This window comes from Lissotriton vulgaris, chromosome 7 (genome assembly GCF_964263255.1).
Source record: "Lissotriton vulgaris chromosome 7, aLisVul1.2, whole genome shotgun sequence".
Lineage (NCBI taxonomy): Eukaryota > Metazoa > Chordata > Amphibia > Caudata > Salamandridae > Lissotriton > Lissotriton vulgaris.
The window spans coordinates 1,204,228,120-1,204,244,968 of NC_141695.1; the positions used below are offsets into that span (position 1 = coordinate 1,204,228,120).

Sequence of the window (16,849 nt, forward strand, 5' to 3'; positions counted from 1 at the left end):
GTACTGATACGCTGCCTAGAGTCATACACAACAGGAAAGGCAGCAGTCACTGCCACTAACACGGAAATAGTCCACCCTAGCTTTTTTCACTCATCAAACCTTTAATTTACATTTTGGCATTTTGTGTATGCCTTGTAAAACAAGCATTAGTAAAGCTGATAGGCCTCGCCTTTGTGACCTATCGACTATGCCCAAGGCGGAACTGGCCGTACTAGGAATCAGGTGTTTCCCCAGGAGGCTGCAAGGGTGGGGAGGCAGTTTTATCACTGGGGGCTGAGTTTTTAGCAGTGCAGCAGTTTTAAAAGCACCAGCTGAAGAGTTAATTGTATTCCTGCAGTTTTCAGGCAACAAAAAAAGTGTCAAGATAAGTCTGGTGAGTAATGTACCTGCAGGATAGAGATCGGAGTTTTGTCTAGTGGCAGTTTTGACTCATCATAAAGTAGGGCAGAGGGTTACTATATGTGCTGTAAAGAATGTGTACCATGCAGATCACAGAGCAGTATTATATGTGCATAGCTCAGTGGGTCACTGCTTTTGTCACAGAGATCCTTTTGCTACTGTGAAGTTCATAAGTTACAATAATAATTTAGCACAGTGCGCTTTGAAATAATATCAAATGTAATAGGCTAGAAAGTTATGTTTTTCCCAGTCTTTCCTTATCCTAATGCTGCTTACAAAAAAGGGTTTGTTTGGGTAGAAATAAATTATTATTAGTAAAGACAACCCTACGCACTGTGTTACATTCTGAATCCTGAATTTGTGCTTCTCCAGACCAAGCACTGCTCAAAAATGCCAACCAGACACCTTGTAGTCCCCTTTCTCTTATGTAACATTTTCTGCCCACTGATTTACAGACATATGGTTCAATTATCTCTGCATGTGTGTGTTAATGTAAAATGGCCTGACACTTTACACTTGTATGAGAGGCGGGATAAAACAAATGAAATACATTTGAGAAAGGAGCTACGGAGAGATGAGAGGCACTGTTGGAGGGTGATAGGGAGGGAATCATTGAAAAGCCCCAACAAAGATTGTCATATCCTGGTGCTCTGTGAGGTCATCATTTACCATGCTTTAACGCCTTAACCGCAGCGTTTTTTTTCTTCCCGCGGTGCGGGCGTTCTAAATATGCTTTTCTTTTTAGTTACTGGCCCGCGATGTAACTCAAAAAGAAAAGAAAATGAGAACTTAAATTTTTGTATCTTTTTTAAAGCAGACGGGTAGGAACAGTGGAATCAACACAGTGGGGGTGGGGGGAATGGCAAAGTGACATGAGAGGATGCAAACGCAATGGAGTGAGGGCCCAAGTGGATGAGAAAGCAACTGGGGGCGGAGCGGGCGCGAAAGCAACACAGGGTTTGGGGAAAGAAGCACAGAGGGCACAGATGGGGTGAATCAATGGGGAGAAGCTCACAGGTAAGCACAGGAAGTGGGGCGGGGAGAAGCAGTCGGATAATAGAGAGCAACATGAAGTGCAGGGTGAGGGACATACATGAAGGAGACAGCTCCAAATCATTATTTTTAACTGCACTAGCTGCGGGCATCTGAGCAGAGTTTTGGGCACCTGCACTCCTTTCACAAATTAAGCACCGAAGACAACCAATGGTAAACAATGGGTGGGTTCCAATTCTCTATGTTCTTGGTAAGTCATAATATGCCTCTCAACAGATAGCACATGCTCTGTGCAGTAGCTTCGACCTAAAATCAACACCACCCTCTCTTGGTGTCAAGAGAAAGACAAAATCATTAAAAATCTCCAAGGTTCAAAGAACACTGAAGCCGAGGAGCTACGCGGGCATCCAAGATGGTCGCGTGAGCAGAGAGCTCCTGAGACCCGCGCCGCCCTTCTTTATCTATCCTGCAGATATCCTGGTCACTTCGACGGGCTTTTGGAGTGCTACTCTCACTGATGCTGTCGATCCTTTTTTGGTCGGAGTCGGACCTCGGGGACCATTTTTACATCGTCTCCAACTTTCTGGCCTAACCCCCGACGCGACCGGGGTCTCAACTGCCTAGTATGGCCGAGCTGTAATGCAACAACAACGGCTGCCTGGCATCTGGCCCACCGGTGGTGTGCCACTTTCACTTTCGGTTTCCAGCCCTCTCGTCTCTGACTCCTTGGGACCTCCTACTCTGTCTTGGCCTGCCGTTCTCACAGCGAACGCTTTCTTTCTTCGTGCTGGCAAGGTGGCCCGTGGCGTCCTCTCGTGAAACTGGACTCTTGAGGTTTGGGACTTGTCACCGTCCGCTACACCTGGGTGTCCCCGGCCTGCGCTGAATGCAACATGGCGACGAAACCTGAGGCGGAGAAACGCAGGAAGAACATTACTCGCGGGGGGTCGATCCAGTCCAATATGATCGAGCGCTATACCCAACCGAGAGGTTCCCCCGGTGCTACCAGTGTTGGCTTGGAGGACCCGAAGACCGACGTGTCGTCTTCCTCAGAGGTGTCCCTTCAGGACCTGTTGGCCGCCATTTCTGGACTCAAGGCCGATATGAGTCAACAATACGAGGCCATGGTGTCCAAGATAGACACGGTGGCGGTGGATGTTACTCTTATTTGAGCCGACTTGGCCAAGACGAACGAGAGGGTCAAGGCATTGGACTTAAAGGCATTGAGTTTGGTGACGGACATGGCGGAGGCGCAATCCGAGATAGGGAATCTGCGTTCCTCACACGACCTTTTGCTCAAACGCATGGAAGACTACGATAATAGGGCCAGGCGGAACAACATACGCTTGGTCGGAGTGCCGGAAGACAATGGTGCCGCCTCGATCGATTTACTGGTCGAGGAACTCATTGTCGCTAAACTCGCTCCCGCAGGTCTAAGCAAGTTCTTTGCGGTTGAGCATGCCTATCGCTTCCCAGGTGGTCAGGTGAAGCCAGGAGGCCCTCCGAGGCCTATCATCGCTAGGCTGTTTCACTATCGGGACAGAGACGCTATCCTGCAGGCCGCTCATAAACACGGCCCGTTGAAGTACGACAATAACTCTGTCTCTATCTATCCTGACTTCACTCCCCAAGTGCAACGACAACGTTCTGGGTTCCTTGGAGTGAAGCGTCATCTGAGAGATCTGGGACTAAAGTACGCCATGCTGTTTCCAGCTCGCTTGCGGATTGAGTTCAGAGAACGAGCTTATTTCTTCGATCAGCCGGATCGTGCTAGTGACTGGTTGGACTCGTTGCCGAAAGATGACACAGAGAGTGGAGGCCCTGGTGGTGCGGAAGGTGGTGCGACGGCCCAGGTTTACCGTGGGCCCCCAGTGGTCCGACTTGAGACTATGAACTTTACAGAGTAATCTTTACTGTATGCTTTATGATTATGCCCGTGGTGGTGCGGGTACGGGTGATTTCTCCCTTCCGCCTCGGGGGGTTCTTTGTGTAGATCAGATGGGGCGACAGGCACACTGCAGTTTGGGGTGGCTTTCTAGTCAGCAGGGGTGCAGGGTGGGGGGTGTTGTAACGGGCTCTTGGTTGGGGGGTGGTTTCTGGGGACTTGGTTGTGTTTTATGTTTTCTGTTAATTCCTTTTTTTCATGGTATGTTACTGATTGCAGGTATTCTGGATCTGTGGTTATGGGAGGGGGCTGGATCGGGTCGCTTTTCCTGGGATGGGGGGGTGAGATGCAGGTTCTTTCTTGGAACGTCAACGGTCTGGGTGACAGGATTAAACGCGGCATTGTGTTACAATTTATAAGGCGCCATGCCCCTGATGTCGTGTTCCTTCAAGAAACCCACTTGATCGGTAATGCCTGTAAAGCTCTTGACCGTCGGGGCAATCGATTGGCCGCTCACGCTGGTTTCACCTCCGGGTCCCGGGGAGTGGGTATAATGGTGAAATCCTCCCTGGCCCTTGAGATTGATGATGTTATCCTAGATGATCGGGGACGGTATGCTGCTGTCTCCGGGAGATGGGAGGGTAAGCCAATTGTATTAGTGGTTGTGTATATTCCCCCGGGGCTGCAGATCACCACGTACGCTGATCTTGGCAAGATTCTTCTTGGTCTCCCTGATGGTCTGCTGATCATGGGCGGAGACTTTAACTCTGTTATGTCTGGCGATTGTGATCGGCTGCCCCCTAGAGTGTTGCCGCAGTCCCAGATGTGGCTCAATGATATGACTGAGACTTTTGGTCTGGTGGATGTTTGGCGTTCACTGCACCCCGCCCTGACGCAGTATACCTTCCACTCTGGTGCGCATGGCAGCCTCTCTCGGATAGACTACTTCTTTATGCTTGCTTCTACTCTATCCTTGGTACGGGAGGTTAGTCATCTCCCCCGGGGTATCTCGGACCATTCCCCCTTGATGATTAGGATCTCTGTGGGTGGTCTTTTTGGTAACAGAGTTTCCCCCGGTTCCCCCCTGGCACTTCCGGAACCCCCGGCTCCGCTCAGATATGGTGAAGGCTATTGACTGTTACTTTGATGAAAATGTGGGTTCGGTGACCTCCCCTACGGTTCTCTGGGAGGCCTTTAAAACTGTCATTCGGGGATCCGCACTGTCTCTCATTGCTGCTGAGCGGAGGGCTAAGAGGGAGGCCGTTCTGGCCCTCGAGACTGAAATTACAGCGCTTGAAAGTGAGCTGGGTGGGGATGACACGCCTGCGCTGTTACACACTTTGGAACTGAAACAGGCGGATTACAAGGCTTGTGTTACCGATGCTGCTAAGTTGATGCGAGCTAATCAATTGGGCCGGCTGTATGATGTGGGTGACAAGGCCAGCAAACTCCTGGCGTGGCTGGATAAGGCTGAAAGAGCGAGTCGTGTTGTGCCCGTTATTGTTCGCGAGTCTGGTGAAAGTGTGTCTGACCCCGGTGAGATTGTTGACTGCTTTGTTGATCACTTCCGGAAGGTTTATACCCCGGTGAGTGATCGTGATGAGGCTGATTCTCGTCTGCTGTTGCGTGATATAGCTCTTCCTTCTGTCTCGGAGGAAGAGGGCCTGGCTCTGGAGGCTCCCTTTACGGTGGATGAGATTGCCCTCACTATCCGATCTTTGCGCTCAGGTAAGGCGATGGGGCCCAATGGTTTGCCCATCGAACTCTACAAACTTTGTCCGGACAAGATGGCCGCCCATCTGCGCAACATGTTTCTTGACGCGTTCGAGGCAGGAATCCTTCCGCTTGAACAGCGCCTAGCTACAATAGTGGTCATTTATAAGGATGGCAAGCCTCGTGATCGCTGCACCTCCTATCGCCCCATTTCCCTGCTAAACCCGGAACCTAAAATCTTGGCCAAGGTTCTGGCCAATCGGTTGTTGAAGGTGATTTGCGACCTGATCCATCCGGATCAATCCAGCTTCTTACCGCACAGAAACACGGCCCTTAATCTGCGTAGGCTTCATGGTGTTCTCGCGAGAGCTGCAACTCTCACGGAGCCTGCGGTGGTGGCCTCTCTAGACGCTACGATGGCTTTTGACACCATTGAATGGCCTTATCTTTGGGCGGCCCTCTCCAAGTTTGGCTTCGGCCCTAACTTTATTGCCTGGGTCAGGCTCCTTTATGAACAACCACTGGCTCACGTTGTGGTAAATGGCAGAAGCTCTGACCCCTTCCCGTTGGGCTGCGGCACCCGTCAGGGATGTCCGCTTTCCCCGCTCCTATTCGCGTTGGCACTTGAACCCCTTGCGGCGTGGCTCCGGTGGGAACCCTCGATTAAAGGGATTCGGTGGACGCCAGATCTAGAGGATCGCGTCTCACTGTATGCCGACGACATCCTTCTCTACTTCACTTCCCCTCAAAAGTCCTTGAACTTACTCTTCGATGTTCTTACATCCTTTGGTAAGAACTCTGGATTGGTCATCAACTGGACCAAATCCTGTGTTTATGTCATAGCCGGGGTTCTGCCGCCTTTGCCTCGCAGGTTCCCAATTTTGGTGGCGGCTGACGGCTTCAAGTATTTGGGGATTTATGTCTCTATGGTCTCTGCGGTCCGTTATGAGCGAAACCTGTATGCTCCGCTCCGCCGACTCAAACAAGATGTAAGACGATGGCGTGAGTTGCCCTTGTCTCCATTGGGCCGAGCGGCGCTTTTTAAAATGATGTCGCTCCCCCGATTTCTCTATGCCTTGCAAAATTTCTTCAACCCTGTCCCCGCTCGCTACTTTCGCGAGATCGAGAGTCTACAGCGGCAATTGATCTGGGATGGTCGTGCCCGTATTGCGCTGTCTAAGCTCACCCTTTCCTGGTACGATGGTGGTATTGCTTTGCCTGATATCAGACGCTATTATTGGGCCTCGCACTTGAGCGCCATTAATCATGCAACGTACTCACCGGAACCCGCTCCCGCCTTTGCCTTGGATAAATTTTTACTGCCCGGTGGCAACTTTAATAGGGCTTTGTACTCGAAGTCGCCAATCCATCTCCTTACGGGTCCTACGAAGTGTGCAGTGCGGGCCTGGAGGGATGCAACTGTGGCTACGGGCTGGGGTGGCAAGCTGACGCGCATGACGCCATTGTATGATTCTGATCGATTGGGCAACCTTTGGAAGACGAAAGGGTTTGACAGGTGGGACATGATTGGGATCAGCAAGGTGGATGATCTTTGGGCCAGGGGCGCTGTGAAGTCCTTTGAAGCCCTGAAACTGGAATACCAGCTTGATGACAGGGAGCACTTTCGGTATATGCAGGTTCGACATGCCTTGTCCTCCGTCTTTCCCCCCGGTACTGATATTCCACAATCCTCCCCCCTGGAGGATCGTATCCTAGACGGCCATGTCCCCGATAGTACGATTTCCTTAATATATAAGAAGCTCATTAACAACAGGGCTGACCAGCTGGGGAAACTTCGTGCTTCTTGGACAGCTGACGGGCTTGAACTAGACGATGAGGACTGGCAGTCAGCTGTTTCCTCCCCTAAGGAGGTGGCTATTCCGGCTCGGCTTCGTTTTGTCCAGCTAAAGATCCTCCACCGTGTGTATGTGACTGGTATGCGTCTGGTGCGAATGGGGTTTGTGACGGATGGACGGTGTAGGCGTGGGTGCGGTATGGATGGTACTTTTATCCATGTTCTTTGGGAATGTCCGATTGTCTCGGTCTTCTGGTCTAGGGTGCACGATGTGATGGGACGTGTCACTGGAGTCCCCCTCCTTCCTGAGGCACGACGTTGCTTGCTCAATGTGTGGGAGCCTACGGATTGTACTGCTGCTCAGACGTTCTGGGTCACTCTGGGCAACATGGTTGCAAAGAGGGATATAGCTCAGCTTTGGGGCTCCGCCAGACCACCGCTGCTCAGTGCCTGGAAGGATAACATGGACTGGTGCATGTTTCGAGAAAAGACGGTGTATGAGGCACGGGGGCGTCCCAAGAAATGGTCCAGGGTTTGGGCTCAGTGGAATTTGTACCGTGGTGATATTTGTTCCCCTCCACTTGACTACGAGGTTCCTCTCCCCTCCTCCCCATGATTGACGTTCCGTTTTCTGTTTTCTATATCTTGTGTCCTTTCTTCCTTCATGCTCGCTCCCCCTTGCCAGATGCGTTCCTTTATACATTTACTCCTTTTTCCCTTCCCCCCCTCCTATGACCCTTGCCAGTATGATACCATGTGTTTGTTTGTTGTTGTTTCTCTTCGACAAAATCATAAAATTAAACCTTTAATATCCTTTTGCTACGGTTCCATGCTCCACACTATAATGTACGCTCAGAGATCGTTTTAACAGTGTACTGTCTTTTTTTTATTCTTTCACTATATGTCATAGCGGCCGGCCCTGAGGGGTTGTAGGCAGATGCTGTGTAATGTGCATTTCACAAATAAAGGTTTTAAAAAAAAAAATTAAAAAAAAACACTGAAGGCCAAATCTTACCCCAAAGTATAAAGCAAAGCAAAAAAAAACCTAAAGAACCTATGAGCTTTAATGCTGCAGGTACAGACTGAATTAATTAACCTTGTAAATGAAAGATTATGCCGCTTCAATACTTCTGAAGAGAGCACCTGATTTTGAGTTTAGGGAACAGGGTGCTACACCACAAATATGGAGGAGTCCTATGTCTGCCAAACTGACAGCCCACCTGCTCTAATTTGAATCTGGCAGACCATCATGTTTTCGCCAGCAGTGACCCCACTGGCGCCACCAGCGTTAGCACTACGCCGTTGGCTGAAAGAGTTGGGGCCGCCAGTGTAGGTGCACAAGGCAATTCACCGTATTTAAATAGGACAGTCTGATGGACTTTTTTCAGTTCACAGGGAAAACCCCGGGAGTCCTGAATAGAAAAACAAATAATAAATCCACACCGTGGAGAAGACTCTCAGGATGTCAGGATCATTAGTTTTTGGTTTTTCAAAAACAAACTGCTGCTTTGGGTGTTTGTTTTTTAAAATCAAAAACGTTTGCTGAGGGGTCACCCAAAACATGGTGGCCAATGAGCAAACTTTCAGTGCCTTGAGAGAAGACTTCGTGCAGCATCCTCCGCTGAAGGCACAGAAATGTCCACAGGACCAGGGGGGGTTTAAAATATGGTGGGCGGTAGTTCCAGAGAGGATGGATGCGGTAATAGCCTCTGCCACTCTGAGGGACAGTGAGCTGCCATCCAAACTCAACATCTGGCCTTATTTCTCACAAGTGCTACATCTACCAATGGTGGAAGCTTGGCACTTACACAAACCTCCAACATGTAAAAGTACAACTTTTTCTTGATATGAAACTCCCTTTCGCCCACAAACACATTCCTCCCTGAATATGAAATTTAGATTGAATCAATAGCCTGTGCCCATATTTCTAGAAAGATTATCAAACATGCCCCTGCTCTTCATTGAAACATTTCAGAAACATTTAAGTCTGAAAGAAGATCTAGTATCCTGACTGATCTACTTGCCCATCACGCCAGTCTTTGGGGTCTGGACAACTCAGGGACAAGCACGACATCATTGTGACAAGATCTATCGTTGTCCATGGAACTGCAGACTCCAAATACTGGTGCGAGCGCACTGAATTGGCAAGTACCTCCTCTATGATTGGTCTGTCAAAGGGTAGTGAAGTTGTCCAAGCAAGGCTTACTCTTCACGATTGGTGTAGGGTAGTACTATAACTTGAGGTAGCACATACATTTTGTACAATACTTTAATTTCTAGGCATTTCTCTTAAGAAAAAGTGAGAGCACTTTATTCCTATTAAATATAAACGTGTAATTGGTCCTATTGCTGCATCCAGATCAAAGATACACTGTTCAATTGTAGGCCGACATTGATCAAATTCAAGTTTAAAATGACTTTTACTACACTCCATAACGATTTGCCAAGTTGGCATGTAGTGACGTGAGATGTATAACGTAGGGGTACTGATATGGACTTTCTAGATGTTGCATGGTCTTCTCCCAAAATGCTTAAGAACTGGTCAGGAGTGTTTGAGCGGAGGAGTGTAATTATTGGAAGCCTCCTGTCTCCCTCTACAGTCAATGCACAATTGGGAGCTACATCACACCTGCCTAAAATAGTGTTCATGACGGTTCCGTCATGAGCACAGGCAAACCGACGCTCATGACGGAACCGTTCCGTCATGAGCACCGAAGGGGATAAACCAGCCATCATGTCCCTCCACAGTCATGGAGATGGTAGCCACTCAAGAAATTTGATTTTGGGTGGACCGTCTAGAACCCTTGTCAGGGGACACACGGTTTCAGTCAGCTGTGTAGGGAAACATACAGAATTATGAAATGTAGAACGACACATGGCTATAGCTACAGAACAAGGTGTTGTTCCCTCAAGAATACCTGTGCACCTAAGGTCTGATTCACAGTGTAGAAGGTCCTCCACCAAGTCCATTTGTCCTACCTGAAAACAAACTGACAATCTCCAGCATGCTATGAAGCACTGTTTTTCTTCGGGGGAAAAACTAAAGATCTTTGTCCTGGTGCTAGAGAAGGGCTGTCCTGCTGAATTGCAACTATCACCACACCTCATTCTCATTTCGAAGAAATTAGAACCTTTTGTGTTCTCAGAATCCTTCCTCTTGAAGGTACTATTGTAACATTCCCTAATATTGTGCTTTACCATTTGAACATATGTTGTGGTATTACCATAATTTGTGTACAGTGCTCTTCAGGTGTAGCTCCACGTAGGAGTCAAACACAATATAGGGTCAGGTCAATATATGGGCACGTGGCTCATTTGACCTGGACACACAGGTGATATTGGGCAAATGGGCAACATCACAGTTGCATTTTCTACTTCCTCTCCCACCTGCAGGCAACACAACAATGCCCGCTGTCTGCAATGACAAGACTATCCAATTGGCTAAAATGTCAGACTCCATTGCTTGCACTGGGTTGGGGTGTAGAGTGGCGCCAGGTGATGGATTCCCTCGTGCCACAGTTTTAAAAGGTTAGCACAATGGCTTGAGTGTCTGCTGTTGCAACCTGTAACCTCCAAGATGGATGCTCCTCACTCAATATGGCCAACAAAAATCTTTATCTCTTTAAGATCGATAAAATTACCGCCATCGAATGCGGGGGAAGATAACACGTATCATTCAGGGGCTACGAAGAAAGTTAGTGTGTGCTATATAAATATCTATTATTATATGTATTTCCTTTTATGAAGTAATTTACTGCAAGTTGGCACGTGTTTCGCATTGCTAGCTGCTTCCTCAGGGAGTATTATTAACATATCATTTACGATGGCGGGAGACTTTATAATTCAAATATATCACGAAAAATCTTAGAATCGAGCATGATGATTGAAATATAGGCATGAAGAAGCAGCTATTGCTGCAAAACATGGGCTTCCTACCTGCTTAAGAACTGCATAAGTAGGAATAAAGATACATACTTTGTTATAATACACTGCCAATGATCACCTCTGTATCAATTGAACTATACACACATTGGTAATATTCAATGTCTTACAAGAGAGCACTCAGCGCCGGCATCAGTTATCTCTGAATTTGCATAGCAATCATTTTGATATAATATGAGATAACAAAAATGTTTCCCCTTCCCCCACCCCACAGGATTGGCTGACACGATATGGATACCTGCCTGCCCCAGACCCCCTGACGGCCCAACAACAGACACTGGAGGGGCTGACATCCGCCATCAAAACCATGCAGCGGTTTGCCGGTCTGAAAGAGACGGGGACACTCGGTAAGTGGGAGCAGGAACAGGAATGGGGACAGTGCTGCAGGTCAGATTGTAGGTAAAGGGTTAGTAATGGATAATGCCCTGTAGGCGAGAGGGCTGTAGTATTGTTCAGCAGCTCATGAGGTGGATAGGGGTAGATTAATGCATGTCACACTGTAGGGATGTCAGAGTTGAGGCTCACAGGATTGCCTCACCCTGCCTTGGCAGTAAACCTTTCATCAGACTTTAGAACAGCAGGTGAGTGATCGTACGGCGGACAGGCTCCAGACCCTCTGCGAACAAGAGTTTTTGACAAAGACAGCAGCGGATGACTCAAAATCAAAACCCTAGTGAGGCAAGATCAATCCTCACGCGAACTACTGCCCAGTGATTCTGGCCCTAAACTTGTAGTGTAGTTCCTAGTTTCCCACTAGGCCCTGCGCATTGGAATAACATAAACAGTAGTATCGACGTGGAACTGCTCATATTCCAGGCCTCCACTGACTATGCTAAACTTAATTGGGTTGTGTTACCAACTAGCTCAGAGGTCACTGGAAACTTTCTTCTCTGCATAGGAAGTGATCAGCTTCCTTGGCACAGACAAGAAGGGATTCAGCTTTCCAACAACCGTGCAACATGACAACTTTGCTCCTCAGATCAAGAGTCGATCTCTAGGGTCGTGTGAAACAATAGACATAGATTTCACTCAGTCAGTCTAGTGCAGTTTACTTTCACAGTATGTAGAGAATAGAGAGACGGGCGTGTATCAATAAAGGGTTAACATTTATTGAACAGTCTTTCTTCTCGTACAAGAGAAATGTATTGCCACAATTGCAATAATTGTTATTATAAAAAGTACGTACAGTAAGATAAGAATAGCGAAATAGAACTGTAAAAGCATTGATATGGTTTCTTAGCCATACAATGGTTTAAAAGTAATAAAACATATATACAGTCATATATACATTAGGCTAACATACTCAACTGGTGCTTCTAACTAAGCCTACCCCAGTGTGCCTGACCTAAGCCTAACACGTGAGAAGGGGAGTAAGTAAGTAGCTTAAGTTAAGTTGGTTTTGCCAAGGTTTGTTTCAAGAATTCTCGTCTAAGGGTTTAGTCAACACCATACCTCTGAATAGAATGATGGAGGATTGGTATCTCCTTCAGGGGTCTCTCTCGATATCCCAGTCACCCGCGAGGGTAAACTGGAAGCGCCGGGACTGGATTTCTCTGCATGAGAAAGGCAGCGGCTTCTCTCAGCGCGTCGAGGAAGGAGGGGTGACAGCGTCCGCGGGCAGCTGGGCTGGATGTCTTCGCAGAGGACGGCTGCACGGCTCCTCAAGCGTACTGCACCATAGGTCGCGCTGTAGCGGCGATAATGGTAATCAGTAGCTTCACCACCACAGGATAGCAGGCTGCAGCGACAGAGTGCTAGTTTTTACCAACACGGGGTCATGCAGGCAGCTGGCATCAGCAACATGTTCGCTCATTGCTTAAGGCAACGTTGGTAATATTTATACCTGACAGGTGCCGGGTTTGACGCAAGTTTGCTGGACATAAGACGTCAATTAAAGATGTCACTAGGAAGTGATAGTTATCAGTTGCTCATTAGAGTTCCATTACTAATCAAAACATAGCAAGCGGGGATTTCCAGGTTTGCTAAGTTTTTATCTTGTTGAAGAACTCGGAGTGTTATCTAGGAATATCAGATAGTGACTGCTGCTCTGTCATTGCACTAATTGGTCGCAAAGGAAGTAGCAGAGAGTCATGCTGGAATGTGGCTCTGTGGCTCTGCTCGTGTGAGGCCAGAGATGACTTTTCAGAAAATCGCACTTGAACGGTTATGCCAATATAGGGAAAAAGGGGCTTTATAGCCGAATAGGGGCATAAGGTCACAGTATCGATCAGGAACCTAGATAAGCACATGACACCCACTCCACGAATTCATGTCCATCAAAATTACTAAAACTAAGCAATTAGATGCATGTGTAACATGGTGTAACATAGCCCACCCCAAAATACATAAATGCATTCGAAATAGGCGTACTTGTAATACATGGAATTTAGGTACTGTACGTAGTTTTAAAAGCATAGTAATCATTCAAAAATTATTGCATATGAAATCAATGAACGATTATGCATAAAGAATTACACATGAAGTATCTCTGACAGAAGAAATGCGAGATAAATCATCACATAAAAATGCATTGTAATAATATGTGTGCTAGAGGCTGGTGTTATGTTGTTATGTCTCTAGATGTGTTTTTTAGAAATAGAAGTGTGAAGCTTCTGTTCTCTAAGAATAGTTTTTACGTTAAGCAAAGAATTGTTCGTGCCAAAAGGAAAGGGTCAATATTCAAAAATTGTCCAATTCAAAGAAAAATCAGTTTACCAAAGCTCCTGGCAGTTTTATGTTGATCAAAACTGAAGGCCGAATTCAGAGTTCATGGGAACGCTGTGTGTCGGAAAGCTTCTCAAAAGTTATTGTTTCTCTGTGGGTGAGAACATCGTATCAGACAGGCTCGCAAAGAATTGGTCTACAAAATCAGGTGATAGTTCAACCAAATTAGATAGCGCTGTAACTTGGCAGGTGTGAGAATGATTGCTGTCATCGAAGACAGGACCAGCCCTGCTCACAGAACGTTGTACCTGGATGATGTTGCTTTTGTCACTCGCTCCACTGTTACCACTTGGCTGTAGTACAGGAGTCTCCACGAATGCCGTCATCAGGATTGGTAGCCGCTGGGGACAACACAATGCGTGAGCCGTTATTGGACTTAGCAAAGTATCGACGTCCGTTGGTACTGCTGATGGAAGTGAAAGACAGATGTCCAACACGCATTCATCGCCGCAAAGCATACACCGTAGCACAGGTAAAATGCAATTTTGCCATATTGGTCTGAATGAAAGGAACCAGGTCATGTTTAGATCTCTCAGCCTGGCCAATCCGAGGACGTTAGTTATCCTGTCCCTGTAGCGCATTGCTAGGATTGTCTCTTCCATTCCCATGGGAGCTATGTCTGAGCCGAGGTTTGCCATAACGTAGCAGAAGGGTCAAAAATAGAATCCCTGCGATGAGTCCAAAAAATAGTGGAATACCACCAAAGATGGAGTGCACAAAATTAGGAAAGATTCCCAAAATTGCCTGGAAGGGTGTCAGCAGTCCCGTAAAGACTGTCTTAAATATGCCTGGGATGCTTGTAGCACTAGACATGTTAAGGAGTTGGTCGAGCATTTGTACGAAATGCACGGGGCAATTTGTTGATAAAAGGTCATGGACTTCAGTAGCCGTCCTTGCGACTAGAAGATCATACGTCTCTTTAGATGACGTTATAGGCACTGTTGTCTGTAAAAGCACAGATTTCATTTTGCTTAATGTATCAATTCGTATAGAATAGAGATTCAGACGAGGCCAGAGGGGAGTCACTATGTCTGGAGGCCCGCTCGGGAACAATGCTTGCATGCAACATTTGACCATGGACGTTACTTGCACTAGATAACTTTTTCCGGGCGCGAGGCCACAGCACCTGTGATCCGTTCTTAGAATGTAACTCCCGTTTGCGAGTTGCATAAAGAAGGGCTCTATCTGAGTTGCAGGTGTGACTAGCTGGTGGCATGAAAGGTTGTTTGAATTGCCATCACATGCTCCGTGTAAATTAATACCCTGACACAAAAGTATACCGCTTAGTGAGTGTTTACAGTTGTCACCACTAAGAAATACATTTTTGTCGCTGTCACTATAGCAAGAATGAGTGTATGGTAATTTCCATTCGGATTTTACATATCCCTTACCCAATTGTTCATATTGGCCAGCAGGTATGTATTCAAGGCATTTATGAAATCGGAAAGTTGTTATCGGAATTGTGATAATTCCGTGTATTATCCATTCAATGACAGGACTCTCTGACATTGTCAATGGTAATCTCTCGAGTTTCTCGATGCTCAAGATTGTATAGTCTGCTCCTTTCTGTGCCAAACTGATCTGTTTATCAGTAAGGTTAAAAATGGAAAATAATGACGTTGTGTTTATCAGACGCCAAGGCACATAGCCTGAACGAAGATTTTGCAGCGTCCAGCCTAATTCTATAATAGAGCGTAATTGAGACTGGCCATGTTGTAACATTAGCAAATCTCTGTCTATCACATCAAAGGCAGAGGATACAATATTGTCCAAAGAATATATTCTGGAAGACAGAGTCATTAACCCATTGTCTACTACAGAAAGTGATTTTTCCAAATTAATACGATCAATTTCTCGTATTTTTTCAGCAGTTTCAATTTGCTTTACTTTCCAAGCCTCGTTGTAAGCAGCATAGATGCTGGTCGCTATGAAACGCTTTTGACGCTGTTTGCGTGGTCCAAGAATGAAGTCGCGCAAATCAGCACCATCTTTTAATAAAGACAAGTGTTGCTTAATTTCAGCCAGTGTGGATGTAGTTAGCCATTCTAGGCAGAGTTTCCCTACACTGTATGTTGTTATAATCCCTGGATGTTGTCTCTGGGAGTATCTAGAGTCTAATCTGGTCATTTTTAAACCCTGTGTTTTATTCAGGAATCTATCTTGACAGCTATTTGTGTCTGTAGGCCAGATTAACCACTTTTTCCAATCAGGATGTGTTCTGTTGAAATTTAAAATGTGTGACACGTCTAACTCAATATCAGCTGTTGTATTTTCAGGTATTGGCTTTGGTATAGACGGCGTTTTCATTTCTCTGTTCTTGGCTAGGCCAAGACAAGATGTTTGGTGTACAGTGTCATTTAAAAATAACATTTGTTCTGGTATCATGCAGGTTCTAAACAGTGCTTCTATGCCTTGCACCTGCCAATCTTTTGTACCCCAAATTGATTTAGTTTCAATATTATTTTTCCAATAATCAAAACCAAATGTCATCATTTTGTCATAAAATGCTTCTGAATATATCAATTTAGAATTTGTCAGCATTGTTTTCATTCCTGTTTTATCTAACAGTTTATAATAAAACGTTTCTGCATCACTGGTGTTAAACCCTGAAAAATATTTGAATTTCTCAAAAAATGCTTTAGAACTGCTTTTAGGTGGTGTAGAACAATGTTCCCATTGATTATACATAAAAACATTTCTAGGCTGTGCAGATTTATGCAAGTAATGATCCCCATAGTGGGTGTAACAGAATAACTGCTCATAACTAGATGAACCTTGTAAATAATCATGATCTGTGAATCTAGCTGACATTACTAAATCAGACATCATGTCATTAATACTGTTAAAGTCCCAATCATCAGAGAATGTACTTGGTGTCACAAAGTCACTTAAGGAAACCTTTAGTTGATGAGGATACTTCAGGATTTCGACCGGACCATAGATCTCATAGTCTGTTTTCTCCCATACTACCCCACCAGGTATTGGAATTGCTGTGACATTTACTGTTGACAGTTCTCTTTTCTTCACGTGGGATGATCTGTGTGGTTTCAGGACTAGGTTGATGTTCTGACTTGCTGTGTCCATTGTAATATATTTTCCTTCAATGAATTTTCCCAAACACAGTACCATGATGAGCCAAAGCAGGAGGAAAAATACACCTAGACCGAACCAGAACTCTAGCCAAGGGGAAATTAGGTAGATTTCCTTCAGTTGATGAAAGAGTTCCGTTGCTTTTTCTTTAAAAGACTTTTTTGTTTCTGGCATCACTTCGGGATCGTTTTCATCTTCAGAGAAGTTGTCGAAGTTGATGAAATAACCAGAGGCAGTTCTGTCAATTGATGGGATTGTTCTTTCAATCTGTCTCTCGGTAGCATTTTCTGATGCCACATCATTGTAGA

At 46.2% G+C, this 16,849-nt stretch overlaps 1 protein-coding gene across 1 annotated transcript in view; it reads left to right on the forward strand.

The window, feature by feature from the left end:
- Positions 1-16,849, forward strand: part of MMP25 (matrix metallopeptidase 25) — a 157,961-nt gene that overhangs the window by 66,455 nt on the left and 74,657 nt on the right. The window contains exon 2 of the mRNA XM_086931713.1: positions 10,942-11,074. Coding sequence (XP_086787839.1) covers positions 10,942-11,074 — 133 coding nt within the window. The remainder of the gene's footprint in view (positions 1-10,941; positions 11,075-16,849) is intronic.